General features: G+C 40.3%; 1 protein-coding gene across 2 annotated transcripts in view; it reads left to right on the forward strand.

Annotated features, from left to right (window-relative positions):
• Positions 1-1,461: 1,461 nt before the first annotated feature.
• The window catches only part of LOC139383342 (G protein-coupled receptor 137Ba-like), a 59,714-nt gene continuing 40,377 nt past the window's right edge, over positions 1,462-20,798 (forward strand). For both annotated transcript variants that reach the window (XM_071127845.1, XM_071127846.1), the window contains exon 1: positions 1,462-2,156. In XM_071127845.1, coding sequence (XP_070983946.1) covers positions 1,770-2,156 — 387 coding nt within the window. In that variant the 5' untranslated portion in view covers positions 1,462-1,769. The remainder of the gene's footprint in view (positions 2,157-20,798) is intronic.

Genomic DNA, 20,798 nt, shown 5'->3' on the forward strand with positions numbered 1-20,798 from the left:
AAATATCAAAACAAACTCTGAACCAATGACAATTTGGGGACAGGTTGAAAAGCATTAAATAGCTAATTTGTCCAATTTAGCTAGCTTGCAGTTGCTAGGTAATTTGTCCTGGGACATAAACATTGAGGTGTTATTTTACCTGAAATGCACAAGGTCCTCTACCCCGACAATTAATCCACACATAAAACTGTCAACCGAATTGTTTCTAGTCATCTCTCCTCTTTCCAGGCTTTTTCATCTTTGAACTTATATGGTGATTGGCATCTACACTTTCATAGTATTAACACAATGACCAGCAACACAGTCCGTTTTTCAATCACCCACGTGGGTATAACCAATGAGGAGATGGCACGTGGGTACCTGCTTCAATAAACCAATGAGGAGATGGGAGAGGCAGGACTTGCAGCACGATCTGCTTCAGAAATAGAAAGGACTTCCATTTTATCCTTTGACAACGCAGGCGCGCGCAATAATTGAATAACAGAGATTTCAAAATGTATTTTGCAGTCAGGGTATTACATTGCCAACTTCCCATGCTTGGCTAATTGTTTGAAACGCAGCCACGGTCCCGTGAATGAAGGCCCGAGCCTAACATATAGCTCAAGCAACTGACACAATCTAGTAGCAATAACTTGAATATTTTTGACATAATTCAAAGTAATTTGTTATTGCTAACATTGCTAACTAACCAGGCAAGGGACATTTAAATGCAATGCCTTGATAAGGGCACTCTAGTAAATTGCAGAAAGATGAAATATAACTAGCTATTCGACAACTTACACTACCTGGTAACGAGCTGTATTTTTAATTGCTTTTTGTGATTATGTAGATAAACTACCCACATGAGAGAGGGATGCAATTTTTGTGTTGCTGTTTATCTTCATGAGTCCCAATTAACTATTCAATCAGTGATGGATTTTGAAATTGAAAAATAAGGGGGCTGCACCTTTAGAACTGACATCATTGCAAACCAATTAAAAAAGAAAGATTCTGGAGGCTGGGCACCACACTGACCAATGATGAAGTAGTGGGTGGAGAGAGAATTATAGAAGGGGTTGTCTGCTGAAATTGGACACCATTTTGGTTCTGGGTGAAGCATTTCAACGTAGAATGTGATCAAAAGGGAGCCAAGATGGCGTTGGAAGGGAGCCAGTGCACGGTTATTGGTCAAGAGGCTAAACTAAACTACAACGTCGCTTGGTCGTCACTAGTTACCACAGCCACCAAGTCTTAAAACCCCGCCCATTTATACAATTTATCTTCCTAAAATTTTATTTTAAACCTGACCTTAAACATAACCTTAACGACATTGCTAACACTATGCCTAAACCTAACCTTCTCATTTTTGTTTTAATGAATTTTGACGATATTGCCAATTTTTACTTTGTGGGTGGGGTAACTAGTGACAACCGCTACTCTCAGCTGCTCGCTCCCTGCATCACGCCCCCTTTTTTCCCTCTTAGTTTGTTTTTTTTGCACGGGGGAGCTGCTGTGCGGAGATTGGGGGTGTCCCCTGGAGTGTTTTCTTGTTTGTCTTCTGTTTTATACCTAGCTGTAATGTAATCCATGGTAGAAAGTCACACACATGCTATCGCTAAACCATTGGTTTTAGTTAGGGCAGTTGATTTTATGCGTTCGAGCTATTGTTTTTCAGTGGACGTTTATGTTGTTGGTTTTTTTTACATCAAAAGTTTGACCTTTTTATTATTTTAGAATTAAACATTAGATATTCTTATTTAAGTCGTCGATGTTAGATTTATCCGTTCGCTATGTTGTTGACAGATAACCAGGTCAGCCTCAGTGATTTCACGTCTGTAACGGACTCAAGTGATGAACCGATTCGAGCTGCGGTTCCTCCGTCTGTGGAGCTCGGACTCACCATTGTGTATACCATCCTATATTCCCTGCTTTTTGTGTTTGTTTACTTGCAACTTTGGCTCATTTTGCGTTATGGACACAAGCGCTTCAGCTACCAGAGTGTCTTTCTTTTTCTCTGTTTGCTGTGGTCAGCGCTAAGGACTACATTATTTTCATTCTACTTCAAGAACATTGTCCAAGCGAACCAGTTGCAGCATTTCCCTTACTGGCTTTTGTACTGTTTTCCAGTATGCCTCCAATTTTTCACTCTGTGTCTGCTCAATCTTTATTTTGCACAGGTAAGTAAGTGCATGTTCTATATTGATACATGTGATTTCAGATGTTGCGAAGACATGATTTTCATGTTGCCTGTCACACAATGACACGTCTGTCAAAAATAATCAAAAGTAAATCAACTAAACGTGATTATCATTTTTTTTTGACATGTCGTTTCATGCTTTATTTATGAGTGAAGATGATGTCTGTTGACAGTATGCATATAATGGCAATTAATCCATTAGCCTTGGATGGTGCATTCATGTCTTGTTGTGCCTTAAAAACTCTTAAAGTGACCTATCGATTCAGTGATCTAGAAATGCTCAGATTAATAGCTTTGACAAACAACTCCTTCTATTGTCCTGATAATGTCACTTTATCACGAATCCCATCCTGGCTGTTTTCTTATATTTCTGCAAAAGTGAACAACAATATCTTCCAGCCCAGTCAGTGCTGTTGTTGACAACAGCAAATGCCCAGTATCTGATCTTCTCTTGAGATGGTCATGTATGTTTCTGGGGCAAGAACAGAAGCTCACAGCTGGGGGTGACAGTCACTAGCACCCCCAAGACCCACTGTGCTCTCAGCCTCTCACAACCTGATTAGCTCTCCTGGGACCCCATTAGGTACATTATTGCCTCACACTTCTTCACCTTCTCTGGGACACTTGTCAGAATCAGAAACACATTTTATATAGTGAGGCAGATTTGGAAGGAATTGTCCATTTTGTAATAAAAACACCAGATTTCATACATAGTATAGCCCCCCTGTAATAATTTACAGAGATTTCACAATGTCACGTGAGTCTTAAGTGAAAAGTGTGTGTTAATCTGGTAGATGTTTGCTTTATCCAAATGAAGTCTTCATCAGATTTCAAATCTAGACCAGGTAGGCTAGCCCAGGGTTTTCCCAAACGTTTTCATTCGGGGCCTCCCTTTGCGAGCTTACACCACGTCTATTTCTATGAGCACAAGCACTGTTCATGAAGCAAACTGTTTGCTGTTAACTGTAATTTTGCAGGTTTAATGCTTATTTCCAGCAATTCTATAATTTTTTTCATGGGTGCAAAGAAAATGTAGCAGTTTTAAAGCAAACTTTCTTCAGGTGCTATACATTTTGCAATGTCTAGTGTATATTCATGTGATATTTGAGTGACAAAAAAATTGAAACAATATCTATGGGCTAAAAAACCTAAATAAAAAAACGTTAGCTGACATGGGCTAGTTGATCTGGACATTTCTGAAAAGTTTTCAATAGCTCTCTAAGGTATGCAATGACTAACATCACAAGAGCAACTGATGATGTACTTCCCAATTTCAAAATTGCACTTGTGCATTCTACTATTAGAACTTTCAAGAGTAAGTTTAAAGCCGGACTGAGTATGTAGTATGCATACTACATACTTAAACTACATACTAGTTACTCATTGTCGCATACTGATTAGAAGGTACTGTTTCGTAAAAGGTATGCCATGGTCGCAACGCAGTAGCTGAGTATGTGGGGCTGAGCCGAGTGCGGGTGGACTTTTCGAAATTCAACAGACATGCATCGCATTAACCAGCCTGATAATAGCTCATTGCCAATATGATGAATTTCTCTAAACTGAATAGAATAGGAATAGAGTTGTAGGCCGACTCAGGCTGCCTTTAACCTCTAGGGTATGTGGGACGCTACCTGGACAAGAGATTGCAGGGCGCCAAATTCAAATACAGAAATACTCATTAAAACAATTCAGAAAAGATGCAACTAATTTACATAGGTTTAAAGATTAACTTCTTGTGAATCCAACCACGGTGTCAGATTTAAAAAATGCTTTACCGCGAAAGCATGAAAATAAAAGAGAGCCGCACACTCTAGGAGCTCAGATGCAAAAATGTAATACCAGCTTGGCTGTCGAAACGTTGTCTTCATCAGGGTATAATCACAAACACTGCGGGATGACTCGTTTATATAGTGTCAAAAGACACAGGTGTCTGTAATCATGGCCAGGAGTGGCCTAATATCATTGGTTAATAATCAAATATTAAAATGTCATACAAAGAACAGCATACAAACAAATGGATAGCATACGATCATAGATTAATTTGACTATACAAGTTTACAAACAATTACAATGGCAAAGTCACAATAATCACAAGAATGGCTTCAGATCAAAGTCTACATTGAGACCGAAGGGCGCAAGGGTCTTTAAATTAAATATCCAGGCAGCCTCTCATTTTAACAATAAATTATCAAGGTCACCCCCTCTCCTAGGGAGGGTGACATGTTCAATGCCAATATAATGCAGAGACGAAATCGAGTGGCCTGCCTCCAAGAAGTGGGCCGCAACTGGATAAGTTTTTACACCTAATGGTGCTACGATGCTCTGAGATACGTACTTTTAATTCGCGCTTTGTTTTACACACAATTTTTACCACAAGTTATAAGATAAATAACTGCCTTAGTGGAGCACGTAATAACACCTTTTATTGGGATCGATTTCCCTGTTTGTGGGTGTTTGAAGGATCTACATTTATAAGTGCCATTGCATTGAGCACAGCCATTACATTTGTAATTTCCATCCAGTAGGGGACGTTCAGGAATATCTTGGGGTGGTAAATCAGAGTTTACCAATTGGTCTCTGAGATTTCTGCCCCGCGAGAATACGACCAAGGGAAGGTCCGAAAACACATTACAGAGACTATCATCGGATTTTAGGATGTGCCAATGTTTGTGAACAATTCCCTTAATTTGTTCAGAGCACTTTGAATAGCGGGTAGTTAGAACGCAAGAATGCGTCTTTTTGCGAGACTGACCTTGAAAAAGGTCATGTCTCGTTTTGTTTAGAATTTTCTCAATGGCAATATTAATCTGATCATTCTTGTAGCCCCTCTCCTTGAACTTTCTTTGGGTCTCAGCCATATTTCTGTCGAAATCGGATTGTTTTTTGCAAATTCTTTTGATTCAACAGAATTGGCTGTAGGGCAAACTATTTTTCAAGGGAAGTGGGTGACAACTATTAGCCCTCAACAAACTGTTACGATCAGTAGGCTTCCTGTAAAGATCAGTGTATAGAACATTATCTTCACACAAGATCAGAAGATCAAGAAAACTGATTTGACGTGTATCAGATTGCATAGTAAATCTCAGATGCTCAGAACAGGAGTTAAGAAAAGCATGGAACGCCTGGAGCTGTTTTACATCACCCCTCCATAGAACAAAAATATCATCAATATACCGTTTCCAAATAATGATGTGAGGCAAGAAAACATTTTTGAGAGGATTGAAAATAGACTGTTTCTCCATGTAACCCACATACAAATTAGCATAGTTAGGAGCCATGGGGGATCCCATAGCAGTACCTTTCGTCTGAGTAAAGAAATCATTTAGAAACATGAAATAGTTATGCGTGAGTACTATTTCAGCCAATGTTACAATGCATGCACTGGAAGGTAGTTCATTAGGGTCACGTTGCAGAAGAAAATGTTCCATAGCTTCAATACCGCCCTCGTGTGGAATATTAGTGTATAATGACTCAACATCAAAAGTAACTAACAAGGTATTCTTGGGGAGAGGATATTCAATGATAGAGATCATACTGCTGGTGTCCTTTACAAAGGAGGGGAGCTGTTCTGCGAGTGGTCTAATAAAAAAGTCAACAAAAGTAGATAGAGGGGCCGTTACTGCATCAATACACGCTACAATAGGGCGCCCTGGAGGTTGTGTAACATTCTTGTGTAATTTCGGCAAAGTATAGAAAGTGGCAATTTAAGGGTGTTGAATAGCCAAAAAAGCATGTTCTTTTTTGGTTATCTGACCAGAACTTAAATACCCATCTAGGGAAGTGGGGTCACTTCTGAGTTTCTTGTAAAAGGTGTTGCCAAGCAGCTGTCTATGACACTCATGTACATAAGCTGTCCTATCAATGAGTACAACCGACCCACCCTTATCAGCGGGGCGAATAAGGACTGTCAAGCAAAGCTTGTTTTTCATTCTTGGGTAAATTATGGAAAGATTTGTATCCCTGTTTATTCTTAAGGAGAAGTCCAACATCATTTTCCACAAGTATGCAATATGTCTCGATAGAGTGATTGCGATTGGCTGGAGATATAAAATAACTCTTGCTTCTAAAAGGAGTCGGAGTATGTGCAGGAGAGCAACCTACTGGTTCAATAGAATTGTCAGAATTAGGGGAGCTAAAGTATTCCCTTAAACGGATGTTTCTAAAAAACTTAAACATGTCTACCTTAACATCAAAATCGTTGCACTGAGTTGTAGGCACAAAAGGCTGCCTGGATCTTTAATTTAAAGACTCTTGCGCCCTTTGGTCTCAACGTAGACTTTGATCTGAAGCCATTCTTGTGATTATTGTGACTTTGCCATTGTAATTGTTTGTAAACTTGTATAGTCAAATTAATCTATGATCGTATGCTATCCATTTATTTGTATGCTGTTCTTTGTATGACATTTTAATATTTGATTATTAACCAATGATATTAGGCCACTCCTGGCCATGATTACAGACACCTGTGTCTTTTGACACTATATAAACGAGTCAGCCCGCAGTGTTTGTGATTATACCCTGATGAAGACAGCTTGGCTGTCGAAACGTTGGTATTACATTTTTGCATCTGAGCTCCTAGAGTGTGCGGCTCTCTTTTATTTTCAAGTTTCTACTCCGCTAGCCAGCACCTCGTCTTAATAGTTGTGCGTTTCTTTTTCTTCAATACCGCGAAGGCATACCTTACGATTATCTGAGAACATAGCCCAGCAGACAAATCATTACAAACAGTAACCAGCCAAGTAGAAGAGTTACACAAGTCAGAAATAGAGAACAAATGAATCACTTACTTTTGATGATCTTCATATGTTTGCACTCAGAAGACGTTCAATAAATGTTCCTTTTGTTTGATAAAGTCTCCCTTTATATCCAAAAACGCGCAAACAAAACTGAGGTTTTCTTCAGTAATCCACAGGCTCAAACGCAGTCACATCAGACAAAAAAAATCCAAATTGTATCCGTAAAGTTCATAGAAACATGTCAAACAATGTTTATATTCAATCCTCAGGTTGTTTTTAGCCTAAATAATGGATAATATTTCAACCGGACAATAACGTTGTCAATATAAAAGGTAAACAAGAAAGGCATTCTCTCGGTCGCGCGCATGAAAAGCTCTGTGACACGGCAGGGTCTACTCATTCAGACTGCTCTTACTCCTTCGTTTTTCAGAGCACAAGCCTGAAACAATGTCTAAAGACTGTTGTTAACATCTAGTGGAAGGCATAGGAACTACAATTTGAGTCCTAAGTCAATGGATACTGTAATGGCAATGAATAGAAAACAAAAAAAAATGAAAATCCTACTTCCTGAATGGATTTGTCTCAGGTTTTCACCTGCCAAATCAGTTCTGTTATACTCAGACATTATTTTAATAGTTTTAGGAACTTTAGAGTGTTTTCTATCCAAATATACTTAATAATGCATAATTATATGCATGTCCTATCTTCTGGGCCTGAGTAGAAGGCAGTTTAATTTGGGCATGCTTTTCATCCAAAATTCCAAATGCTGCCCCCTACCCTAGAGAAGTTAAAAGCTGCCTATAACCAGCCTATCACATTCAAACTGTACCGTAGTAGACCATATTTACGTGATAATGCCTGAGATGACAGTTTTAGTCGATATATTAGCATAGGTCTTGTTATGCACAATGGCTGACAAACCGTACCAATATATCTTCCATACACGGGTTACCAACATATTCAAATAATGATTTGCATATTTTAATTAAAAACATTATTTAGATACATTTATTCATACTATTTCATCCTTTCACAAGATACGGTTCCGACACAAATCTAGGGTTGCTACCCAAGCCGGCTGGTCGTTCCATCGGTTCGATTGCCAGAGACGCGACCCAGTTGTTCAGTCTTTTTGTTCTCCATCTTTGGACGCGACCCAGTCGTTCGTTCTCAATGTTCCATTGCCATACTGGCTGGCAACGTTCTTATCCCTTGCGTGCTAGTTAGTCAACCATGTCTAACTTTCAGTCACGTCAAACAGTGCAGCCAGAATAACAACAGTAGCTGCATTTGCATTTGTTCAAGCTGTTTTCTAGTCACAATCATTTGGATACATCCATAACAATGAGCTGATGATGCGCGATTTCATCTGGCATAGAAAATGTGTTCTCTTGTCAGGACATGGTTGTTCAAAGGAGCTAGCCAACAACACAGCCAACACAATCACTTCAAACTGAAGCTGGAAAGACTGCAAACTAGCTGCAATTTGTTTAGTTTGACCTTTTTTCAATTGGCATTTATTTGTATATATCCATAAAAATTATGCCAGGTGATTCATGATTTCTACTGGCTGAGAAACTCTGCCTGCCTGTCTGTCACGTCCTGACACATTCATTACTATTGGACAGCTGGAGATCGAATTTGAATATTGAAACAATGTTGCAAATGTCGGAGAGACAGACAGCAAGGTTTATACAATTCTCCACTGTTGAAAACGAAATGTTAGTCTAAAAGAAATGCGTGATAATATCTAGATGCTTTTGATAGTGGAGATCAAGTTTATAAATTGCCTGGCTGGGCTGATGAGACAGTAGATTGCGCAGTCAGATGGAACAGAGTAAATAGGAATTTTAACGTCATAGATTTAGCCGGTGGTAACTTGTGGAATAGACACTGGCTGGAATGCAGTTTTAACCAATCAACATTCAGGATTAGAACCACCTGTTGTGTAAAGCCCATCTATCCTATTTAAATAAGACTGAAGACATAAACAGATAATTTGGTTCCGTTTCATATGTATTAGTGAAAGCAAAGTGCTGTTAGATAGATTAAATCGATCTAATAGCCTAGTACACAGACCAAAACTTTCAAATGTTCAAATCAAAAGGCTATTGCACAGAAAAACATGGATGGTCAGGTGCATCGCAAATTTAGAACCGCTGGACAGCAACATAATAAAATAAAGCACTGATCACTGCTGTCAAAGCTAAAATATAGTATGGCATCTAAAGGATACCCAATTTTCTAAATGTCGCAGACTAATTAACTTTTTTTTTTTATTCTCAAACGGCCTACTATTTAAAACGAAAATATGGATATTCCGGCATGGCCAGGGTGTTGCACTCTAATCATAATAATAAAAATAAATAATTGAATAGTACTTTTCAATACAAGTAACAAAGTTCTTCACATCATAAAATAAAAGTACTACTGTCCAATCAGTGTAAAATATAATTTATTTTTGTCAATACATTTTTGGGGCTGCTAAAATGCTTTGTGTTAACTTAAATGACTAAAACACAATATAAAGTATGTAGAAACGATAATGAATAAAAATGTGTAATACTCTTTGAGGACTAACAATCGCCAAAATTAAAGCTAGACCTGGAGAATTGAAAACAATGAATTTAGCAGTATTCATTTTGTTATGTTTTTGCAAAAAAACATAGCATTAGCTACGGTAAAATGCATAGAATTGTAGAAACTAACTTTAAATATGGCAAAATGTTCTTGAATTTGACAAAATTTGTGACCGAGCGGCTCAAATCAGTCTTATGTAGCAAAATTTGAAATTGTGTTTTTTTTATTTTTTACATTGGATAAAAGTAGAGCCACAATGGTATATCATACTCTACAGTTGAGGAACAATGGGAAAGTAATTTTGCTTTGAAAGTTGATAAACATGTAAGAGAAAATGCGCTTTGAATGTTTTGGTACTACTACTGGAGAGCCCCTCTACACCCATTCAGTATCGTTCACACACTCTTAAGCTTTAGCCCCACCCATCTCTTTAAGGGTTGAGCCGAGCGTTCTGTACTAAAAGCAGTCAAGCACCCCTGTAAAGACCTTTATTATACACAGATTCAAAATAGCTATTGATAACATATGTGTCTTTTGTGGTTGTGACCCAGAGACTCTTGACCATTTATTTTGGGACTGTTCTTATGTCAGAAGATTTTATTTTAAAATAAACTACAATTAATGTTAATTCGAATGACCAATATTATTTTTTATTTTGATCCAAATTTTATGGACACTGATTTAACTTTCATTGTTAATTTGTTTATTTTTCATGGCAGATTCTTTATCCATAAAATGAAGTGGGCGGAGAACAAACTCCTATTCACATTGTTTAGGGTCATTTCAAAATCATATTTCAATTCTATCAGTAAGTGTAAAAACAAAAAAACAATGCTTTCCATACTTTTTCAATTTGTCAAAAAGTTATCTCTATGAAATACCCCCACTGTTAGGTTTATGTACTCTTGTTTGTATATTTCCGTTTTTAATTTTTGTTCATAATAATACAAAATAAAAAAAATACAGTCAAGCAACCAAGCTAACTTTCTAGCTACTTTCAGACACAATTGAGAGAACAGCTCACTGAACATTACTCACCCTAGCAGAGCTGGTTAAGCTGTTGTGTTATCCAGAGCTTTGGTGACTGCAACTGTGCTGTTCGTAAATTCAGAGCATTTCGCTCTCAGAGTATTCAGAGAGCACACTGGATGCTCTGGCCGAGGAGTAAGGTTGATCCGAACGTTCTGACCTCACAACAGCAGTCAAGCACCCAAGCTAACTGGCTAACTTTGGCTAGCTTGCAAGCTACTTCCAGACACATAATAAGTATTGTGTGTTGAGCATTCATAAATTAATCAGTTATTCTGCGCTCTGGCACACTTAGACGAGGGTCTTTTGTTAAGACAGGTAGCTAGCTAGCTAACAGTACACTTTAAATGAAAATGAAAAGACGATGTCAACATTAGAAACGTGTAATGTCTGAAAATGTATCTATCTAGACTATCTTACCCGTGGTCTGAAATCGGAGTAGATAGCCAGAGTGAATTTACCAGCTAGTACGTCTATCAACAGTTGTTGCAGTGGCATTCTATTGACATGGATACTTGCATAGTGGAGTCTTTTGTTAAGACATGTAGCTAGCTTAACAATGAACCATAATCCCAACTCATCACGTTACTACCCTGCATGAATCTGCAGGTAGCTAACCAACCAGGTTAAATGTTAGCTAGCTAACATTAGGCTCTAACTAGTCAAGCAAATGGCTCTGAGAAATGAATAATACGATCATACACGTAACATTAGCTAGCGAGTCAGTTAGCTAACTTTACACTTGAAATAAAACCACTTTCTGTTAAAATGAGAAATGTCTAATATCTGAAAGTCTAGCTAGACTATCTTACATCATGGATGGACGCGCCTCCTGTCGGATCCATGGTTGCCCTTAGCTTGAAGATGTTATCCGGAGACAGGTGTTTTCTCCATCTCCTTAGCTATCATACTCGAATTCCACTGATTTCAAAACTCGGTCCTCCAGGAAGTGGAGAGCATACACGTAACGTTAGCGAGCCATCCAGCTAATGTTAGCTAGCTAACAGTACACTTTAACTTGACATTAAGCTTATGCAGTTTTACTACAGAATAACATTTTTTAAAGCCGCGTTAGACAGGATTACCTAGACATACTGACCATCTTAAATAGACAGAAGCGTGCTGTATGGCAGACCAATCCAAACTCATCTCTCGGCATGTCCAGCTCATCCATTATCTCAGCCAATCCTGGCTGGCGGGAAGGTTGCTGACTTTTTCTGTGGCTAAACCAACTAGGCTCGTAATTTAACAATTTACAGATGGCATACACGTTTGTTATTAAGGCACATGAAAATTCCCATGTTCGAAAAGGCATTTCTGCCAAAAAACACATTTTGATGAAAAAAAAGTTTACTTTCAAATGGCTCTCCTGTGATGTAGCGACCCTCCACATACTCCTAGTTTCCTGAAACAGGTCACGTTTGCTTTAAAATGGAAAAAAAATGTCTCTCAGCTTTTTAGAATTGTATGACATTGGCTTAAAAATGCTAACATTTCTTTACACTGCCTCCAATTTGGCTCACCGTCAGTGCTTATTGACACTCCCCCAGCCACTAAGCCCTTTTTTTCATTAGAAAAAACCCTGGTACTAACAGAAAAAAACAATAGAAAAAAAATATTATTAAATTAAACATTAAACATGTACCTTTACAGCATCATAATATAAAAGTCTGTCTTCAACAAGGATATAAAAAGAGGGACTGAATCTGCAAGCCTGCTCTCCTCTGGTCATCAGTGCCCTGCCAAAGGATTGCAGGCTGCGTCCTTTTTAAAAAGATCTGAGATATAGGAAGGGGCTAAACTGAGCCTAGCCTTAAACATGATTAATACAAATATAAAATCTATTCTAAAGGTGACTGGTAGCCAGTGTAGAGAAGCTAAAATCATGTCATGTACACTGAGTGGACAAAGCATTAAGAACACAATCCTAATATTCAGTTGCACCACCTCTTTTGCCCTCAGAACAGCCTCAATAAATTTGGGGCATGGACTCTACAGGGTGTCGAAAGCGTTCCACAAGGATACTGGCCCATGTTGACCCCAATGCTTCCCACAGTTGAAAAGTTGGCTGGATGTCCATTGGGTGGTGGACCATTCTTGATACACACAGGAAAATGTTGAGCGTGGAAAAACCCAGCAGCGTTGCAGTTCTTGACACAAACCGGTGCGCCTGGCACATACTACCATAGCCCGTTCAAGGGCACTTAAATCTTTGTCTTGTCTATTCACCCTCTGAATGACACACATACACAATACATGTCTCAATTGTCTCAAGGCTTAACATTTATTCTTTAACCAGTTTCCTCCCTTTCATCTACAATGATTGAAGTGGATTTAACTAGTGACATCAATAAGGACCTGGATTCCCCTGGTCAGTCTACGTCATGGAAAGAGTAGGTGTTCTTAATGTTTTGTATACTCAGTGTATAGTCTATAATTATGTATAGGCAAATCCCATTGAAAATAGTAGATTGCAGGGTTGGCTTTAGATTCTGCAATCACAAAAATCTCCTCACAATCACGAGACTATTCCCCTGGTTCCCACAGCCAAAACCTAGGTTGTCTAAAGCGACTCTCACAACTGAAAATACTTTGATGCTCGGTTCCCATTAAATTTTCTTCTCAATGTAGGCCACAGCAGTCCCTCACATACTCCCTCTCGCTCGTCTTTGTTCCACTGTGCACTAGCTCACTGCGCACAGCAACAACAGCATCCCTCAAAACATTAGGACAATCCCTACTGTGTCCCAGAGCTGGCAGTACTGGCAGCCTCTGTGTGGCATAGGCCAAGTCCATTGCAGCTGTCCTGTCCGGGCTGACTTTGTCAGTGTGTATTTGTTTCGCTTGTAGAGGAGCAAAGAGAGGGGTGTGTGAGTCTCAGCAAAGCGAAGCGGAACTTGCACACTGATACTGCCAGGGCTGTGCCGAGGTGACATTTAAACGCGGTAGCCAATCAGACGGAGCTGCAGGAGCATTACATCACCCTTTCTCAGTCCTTTACTAGGCCTATTCCAGGCACAACCAAAGGGGATTGCAGTATAAGAGAGAAGAAAAGCGCTCTCGCCCTCTGCCTCACATATATAGTGTGAATCATCTGGAGTTTCTCAAATGTATTGGCAAAATACAGAGCCTTTCTTGTAAAGATGGATAAGGATGTTAATAGTGGATTGGGTGGTTGTTGTGTGAGGGAGGCGTTTAGTTCTCACTTGGAACCTTTGCGTTGCAATTGGCAATGACCTCATAGAGGGATGCGGCAATTATTCATGATCTGTTCAAAGGATGTTCATTGTGAGTTGGTACCTGTTGCACTTTGCAGGTCACACATGCCCAACTTAGTCGATGATTTGTGTTTGTCCATATGATGACAGTTCTTCGAATTGAAATATTTGTAACATGATAATATACATAATAATTGTGGTAATCCAGCCCAGTTGATGATTGGCTAATTTCTGTTATTTTTTATAACATTACATTCCATCAATGGCAAACTAGGGCTTGAGTCCCTTCCATAAGGTGTGTGTGTGTGTGTGTGTGTGTGTGTGTGTGTGTGTGTGTGTGGCATTGCGTTCATACTCGTACGTGCACAGCCCCCACACTTCCACAGAAAGTCAGGTGTCAAGGCCTCTTTTCTAACAACACAGCCATGCATGAGGTGTCATGTGCTTTTATGTTCCCCTTGTAAAAGTCTCTACCTCCCTCTCTCCTCCTCCACCCCTACCTAATCCCAGGAGATAGGGGGCAAAGTGATGACCAATATATTTTTCAAATTACATTTTCAGCAGCTCTCATGGCTGTGTGGCGGAAATGCATTATCGCTCACTGTGCCTTAAAACCTCTTGGTGTTAGGGGGCAGTATTTTTCATTTTTGGAAAACGGGATATTTTGTCAGGAAAAGATGCTAGAATATGCATATAATTGACAGCTTTGGATAGAAAACACTCTAACGTTTCCAAAACTGTAAATATATTGTCTGAGTATAACAGAACTGATGTTGCAGGCGAAAGCCTGAGAAAAATCCAATCCGGAAGTGCCCCAGGTTTTGAAAGCGCTGCGTTCCAATGACTCCCTATTCAGCTGTGAATGTACCATCAACGAGCTTACGCTTTCTACGTATTCCCCAAGGTGTCTACAGCATTGTGACGTAGTTTTACGCATTTCTGTTGAAGAATAGCCGTAGGCAGCCACATTGCGTAAATGGTCACATGGTGGCTCCGAGAGAGATTCTCGAGTAAAATACAGAGGTAGCCATTACACCAATCGGTCCTAGTGAAAAATTAATTGTCCCGACGGATATATTATCGAATCGATATTAGAAAAACAACTCGAGGATGGATACTAAACAACGTTTGCCATGTTTCTGTCGATATTATGGAGCTAATTTGGAATATTTTTCGGAGTTGTGGTGACCGCAATTTCCAGGCGATTTCTCAGCCAAACGTGAAGAACAAATGGAGCTATTTCGCCTACAAAAATAATATTTTGGGAAAAAATGAACTGACTGTCTACCTGGGAGTCTCGTGAGTGAAAACATCCGAAGTTCATCAAAGGTAAACTATTTAATTTGATTGCTTTTCTGATTTCCGTGACAAGGTTGCCTGCTGCTAGCAAGGCATAATGCTATGCTAGGCTATGATAAACTTACACAAATGCTTGTCTAGCGTTGGCTGTAAAGCATATTTTGAAAATCTGAGATGACAGGGTGATTAACAAAAGGCTAAGCTGTGTTCCAATATATTTCACTTGTGATTTTCATGAATAGGAAGATTTTCTAGGAAGATTTATGTCCGTTGCGTTATGCTAATTAGTGTCAGATGATGTCCCGTTCACGGGATGGGGTGTCACTACAGGTTAAATACCAACTGTTTGCATTTAACAGCCATTCCACAATGCATGTGATCTGTGCAAGTTGTCGTCAGGCCTGATGCATGCATTACCGGAGCCCTGTTGGCTGCTCTGTGCTATTACAGGAGCATAGAGAAAGAGGGAGAGAAAGCTACATTTATCTCTCTTTCCCTCTCTTTCAATGTTATAAGGGCAGATAGAGAAAGAAAGAGGGGGAGAGAGAGAGCTAAATGGTACCTGCTTGACGACAGACTCGTTGTCATCAAAATGCATGACATTCTCAACCCGAACGGAGAAATATTGATACAGATGCTAAAAAGCAGCCTTACAACTCTCAGGGGATTCACTCTTCTTCAAACACCTGAGAATAAACAAGTGTCAACAAGTTAGCTGATGTCTCCTTGCAAGATAATGAGTTCCGACTGTGGATATCCAAGATCTGAGATTTTGGGGATTTCAGGAAAGACTGAGATGTAATATGTTGACTCCGTCTGCTCAGACAGATTCGGCATGCAAGTCCTGACCATATTGATGATCTGAGAGCAGAAGATTCAATGAGAATACCCAAACTCCAAAACAAACCAGTGGTGTCATGAAGATTTTGTTTCACCACCGTTGTTTACTCTGGATCGGTGTTGAAAGTGGTTTTGTGAAATAATGTGTAACCAACTAGGCCAGAGTTGGCACCATGGCACAGTATTAGCAGCCATAGCCCTCTGACTTCTACAGACGTGGCTGTGGGATATGCTCTGGGGTGAAGGTTCCCCTAGGTCTAAGATCAATGATCAGCTTCCCCAACCTTAACTGGGGAAAACACAAAACTGACCTAAGATGAGTGTCTTGGGGCAACTTCACTCTACATACACAGTGGAAGTGGGTAGCCAGGCCAGTTCAACAGAGCTCTGATACACCAATATTGTTTGTTTCATTTGGAACACAAGGATTCAAGAATGTTGTTTGTTTCTTCTCCTGGAATTGCTGGATGTGGTCATCAATGAAATGTTATGTCACATGCTTTGTAAACAACAGGTGAAATGCTACTTACGAGCCCTTCCCAACAATGCAGAGAGAAAAAAAAAAGTTAAAAAGTTAAACATGTAATAATAATGTGTAGGGGTACGAGGTAATTGAGGTTGATATGTACAGTGCATTCGGAAAGTATTCAGACCCCTTTTTCCACATTTTGTTATGTTACAGCCTTATTTTAAAATGGATTTAATTTAAAAAAAATCCTCAATCTACACACACTACCCCTAATGACACAGCGAAAACAGGGTTTTAGAGATTTTCGCAAATTGATATTAAATAAAAAAACAGATACCTTATTTACATAAGTATTCAGACCCTTTGCTATGAGACTCGAAATTGAGCTCCGGTGCATCCTGTTTCCATTCATCATCCTTGATACGTTTCTACAACTTGATTGGAGTCCACCTGTGGTAAATTCAATTGGCTGAACTTGACTTGGAAAGGCACACACCTGAGCAAAAACCAAGCCATTAGATCGAAGGAATTGTCTGTAGAGCTCTGAGACAGGATTGTGTCGAGGCACAGATCTGGGGAAAGGTATCAACAATTTCTGCAGCATTGAAGGTCCCCAAGAACTCAGTGGCATTAATCATTCTTAAATGGAAGAAGTTTACAACCACCAAGACTCTTCCTAGAGCTGGCCGGCCTGCCAAACTGAGCAATCGGGGCAGAAGGACCTTGGTCAGGGAGGTGACCTAGAACCCTATGGTCACTCTGACAGAGCTCCAGAGATCCTCTCTGGAGATGGGAGAACCTTCCAGAAGGACAACAATCTCTGCAGCACACCACCAATCAAGCCTTTATGGTAGAGTGGCCAGACAGATGACTCTCCTCAGTAAAAGGCACATGACAACCCGCTTGGAGTTTGCCAAAAGTCACCTGAAGGACTCTCAGACCTTGAGAAACAAGATTATCTTGACAACCCTGGCACCATCCCTACGGTGAAACATGGTGGTGGCAGCATCATGCTGTGGGTATGTTTTTCAGCAGCAGGGACTGGGAGACTATTCAGGATCGAGGAAAAGATGAACGGAGCAAAGTACAGAGAGATACTCTGTACAGAGCTTGAGAGGATCTGCAGAGAAGAATGGGAGAAACTCCCCAAATACAGATGTGCCAAGCTTGTATTGTCACACGCAATAAGACTCAAGGCAGTAATCTCTGCCAAAGGTGCTTCAACAAGTCTACTGAGTAAATGTTCTGAATACTTATTTGAATGTGATATTTCATTTTAAAAATTTTTTTAATACATTTGCAAAAATGTTTAAAAACCAGTTTTTGCTTTTTCATTATGGGGTATTGTGTCTAGATTGATGCAGAAAAAAACACGATTTAATCAATTTTAGAATAAGGCTGTAACATAACAAAATGTGGAAAAGGTCAAGGGGTCTGAATACTCTGAATGCACTGTACAAATACTGTACCTAGGAATAAGATAAAAAAAGAGTGACAGATAATTAACAGTAGCAGTGTTGAGTCAAAAAAGTTAGTGCAAAAAGGGTCAACACAGATAGTCTGGGTAGCTATATTAACATTAAGACATTCTTATGACTTTTGGTTCCAGACTTGGTGCATCGGTACCGCTTGCCGTGCGGTAGCAGAGAGAACAGTCCATGACTTGAATGGCTGGAGTCTTTGACACTTTTATTTAGGGCCTTCCCCTGACACCGCCTGGTTTGGATGTTCTGGGTGGCAGGGAGCTCGGCCCCAGTGATGTACTGGGCCGTATGCACTATACTCTGTAACGCCTTGAGGTTGAATGCCAAGCAGGTGCCATACCAAGCGGTAATGCAGCCAATCACGACGCTCTCAATAGTGCAGCTGTAAAACCTCTGGAGGATCTGAGGGCCAAATCTCTTCGGTCTCCTGAGTGGGAAGAGGCATTGTCGTGCCCTCTTCACGACTGTGTTGGTGTGTGGACCATGATTGAGGAATTTGAAGCTCTTGACTTGCTCTCCTACAGCCGCGTTGATGTGAATGGAGGCGTGCTCGGCCCTTTGTTTCCTGTAGTCAATGATCAGCTCCTTTGTCTTGCTTACGTTGAGGGAGAGGTTGTTCTCCTGGCACCACACTGCCAGGTCTCTGACCTCCCTATATGCTGTCTCATTGTCATTAGTAATCAGGCATACCAACATTGTGTCATCTGCAAACCTGGTGTTGGGAGTCATCCGGCCACGCAATCATGGGTGAACAGGGAGTTCAGGAGATGACTAAACACGCACCCCTGAGGAGGCCTCCGTGTTAAGGGTCAGTGTGGCGGATGTGTTCATCACCTGGGGGTGGCCCGTCAGAAAGTTCTGGATCCAGTTGCATAGGGAGGTTTTCAGTCCCAGGGTCCTTAGCTTAGGGATGAGCTTGGAGAGTACTAGGGTTTTGAATGCTGATCTGTAGTCCATGAACAGCATTCTCAGCCACTCCACAAATTTCTTGTGAACAAACTATAGTTTTGGCAAGTCGGTTAGGACATCTACTTTGTGCATGACACAAGTCATTTTTCCAATAATAGTTTACAGATAGATTATTTCACTTATTCACCGTGTCACAATTCCAATGGGTCAGAAGTTTACATACACTAAGTTGACTGTGCCTTTAAACAGCTTGGAAAATTCCAGAAAATGTCATGGCTTTAGTAGCTTCTGATAGGCTAATTGACATAATTTGAGTCAATTGGAGATGTTCCTGTGGATGTATTTCAAGGCCTACCTTCAAACTCAGTGCCTCTTTGCTTGACATCATGGGAAAATCAAAAGAAATCAGCCAAGACCTCAGGTAAAAAATTGTAGACCTCCTCCAAGTCTGGTTCATCCTTGGGAGCCATTTCCAAACGCTTGAAGGTACCACATTCATCTGTACAAACAATAGTACGCAAGTATAAACACAATGGGACCACGCAGCCATCATACTGCTCAGGAAGGAGATGGGTAAGAAAAAAAATGTTGAATCAATTTTGAATTCAGGCTGTAACACAGTGGAGTACAAGAAGAAACTAAAACCCCACGGACAGTCGGCCCTCTGAGTTTGACACCTGTGCTGTAACATAACAAAATGTGGAATAAGTCAAGGGGAATAAATTCTTTCTGAAGGCACTGTATATAGTAGAAGAAAAATATACTGCTAACGCCTATAATAAATATGACAGTTATACAAAGCAAATTTGCATATGGTGTGTTTGGGGGGTGTAGTGAGGTGTTTGGAATCACATTTATACAAGTGGCAATTTGTTATGGGACCTTTCATTGCTCAAATGGCCCCAACAATGCAGGCAATGAGATTTGGTGTCCTCTGCCTAGCTTTTCCCCACGTAGAACAAACTCCCAAGAAGAAACTGTAGGCCACCAAGCGGAGAATGTTTGAGAGAATGAAAAAAATGGAATTAGATCAATTTAGATCAATTTGTGCTGTCTGAATTCCTATTGTAGCAGCACGATGCAGAATGAGACGTCTCACAGACATACGTTAGCTAGCTGGATACAACACACAGGTATAGTTACTCAGGCTAATATGAGTCATAAAGCCAAAGTCATTCCTTCACTATTTGTCATCACCTTCAAAAATGTATCCAGTTTTGCTCCTAATGAGATGCACTGAGGCTAGCTAGACATGACATTAGGCTACAATACATTTTAGGTATAGCAAACAAAGCTGGCTAGCTTGGCTTGTAGTTGTACTTGCAAGCCCCGTTATGGCTGGATCGATCATGAAATTGTACTGTACTGAACAACACTGCCTCATGTAAAAAGAGTACTTATATTGCTAGATGTCTACCGACAGCAAAAAAAAACGGACTCGTTTGTCATTTGTCTTCCTGGACCAGCTGGTTCTAGGCTGCTGCCGCCAGTTGATCTTGGAGGTTCTGAAGAAGTCTCCAGTACCCCTCTATCCATATGTGCATCGGAACTTCGATGGTCTGTCACACATGATCCATGGGGTCTGCAGTGACCCTCAGTAAGAACTGTCCCCGATCAAATGTGTCGCAGCACAGACATTCCTCTTCTGTTGGCATGGCTAGACAGCACCCGCATAGACACCACCAGTCAGTGTCTGACTGTGGCTCTCCAGGACCAGGAGCCGCTGCTTGCTGGTCTCGCAATTCTTGTTCTCACTGTCTAAATTCCTCTTCAGTGTAATTTGATTTATTTGCGCCAAATAAAACAAGTGATAGACAACAATACAGATAAAAACTAAAAACGGTGTGCAAGGGCTTGTATGAAAACCACACCACACTCACCGGCCAATTCATTTGGTACACCACCTCCTTCACAAAAATGGATCGCTCCTACAGACAGTGAATCACGTGGCCATGGCTTGCTATATAAAGCAGGCAGACACTGTTCTATTGACATTTGGAATTGGGCAATATGATTGACCTAAGCGACTTAGAGCGTGGTATGATCGTCAGTGCCAGG

The sequence above is a fragment of the Oncorhynchus clarkii genome, chromosome 25 (assembly GCF_045791955.1).
Source record: "Oncorhynchus clarkii lewisi isolate Uvic-CL-2024 chromosome 25, UVic_Ocla_1.0, whole genome shotgun sequence".
NCBI lineage: Eukaryota > Metazoa > Chordata > Actinopteri > Salmoniformes > Salmonidae > Oncorhynchus > Oncorhynchus clarkii.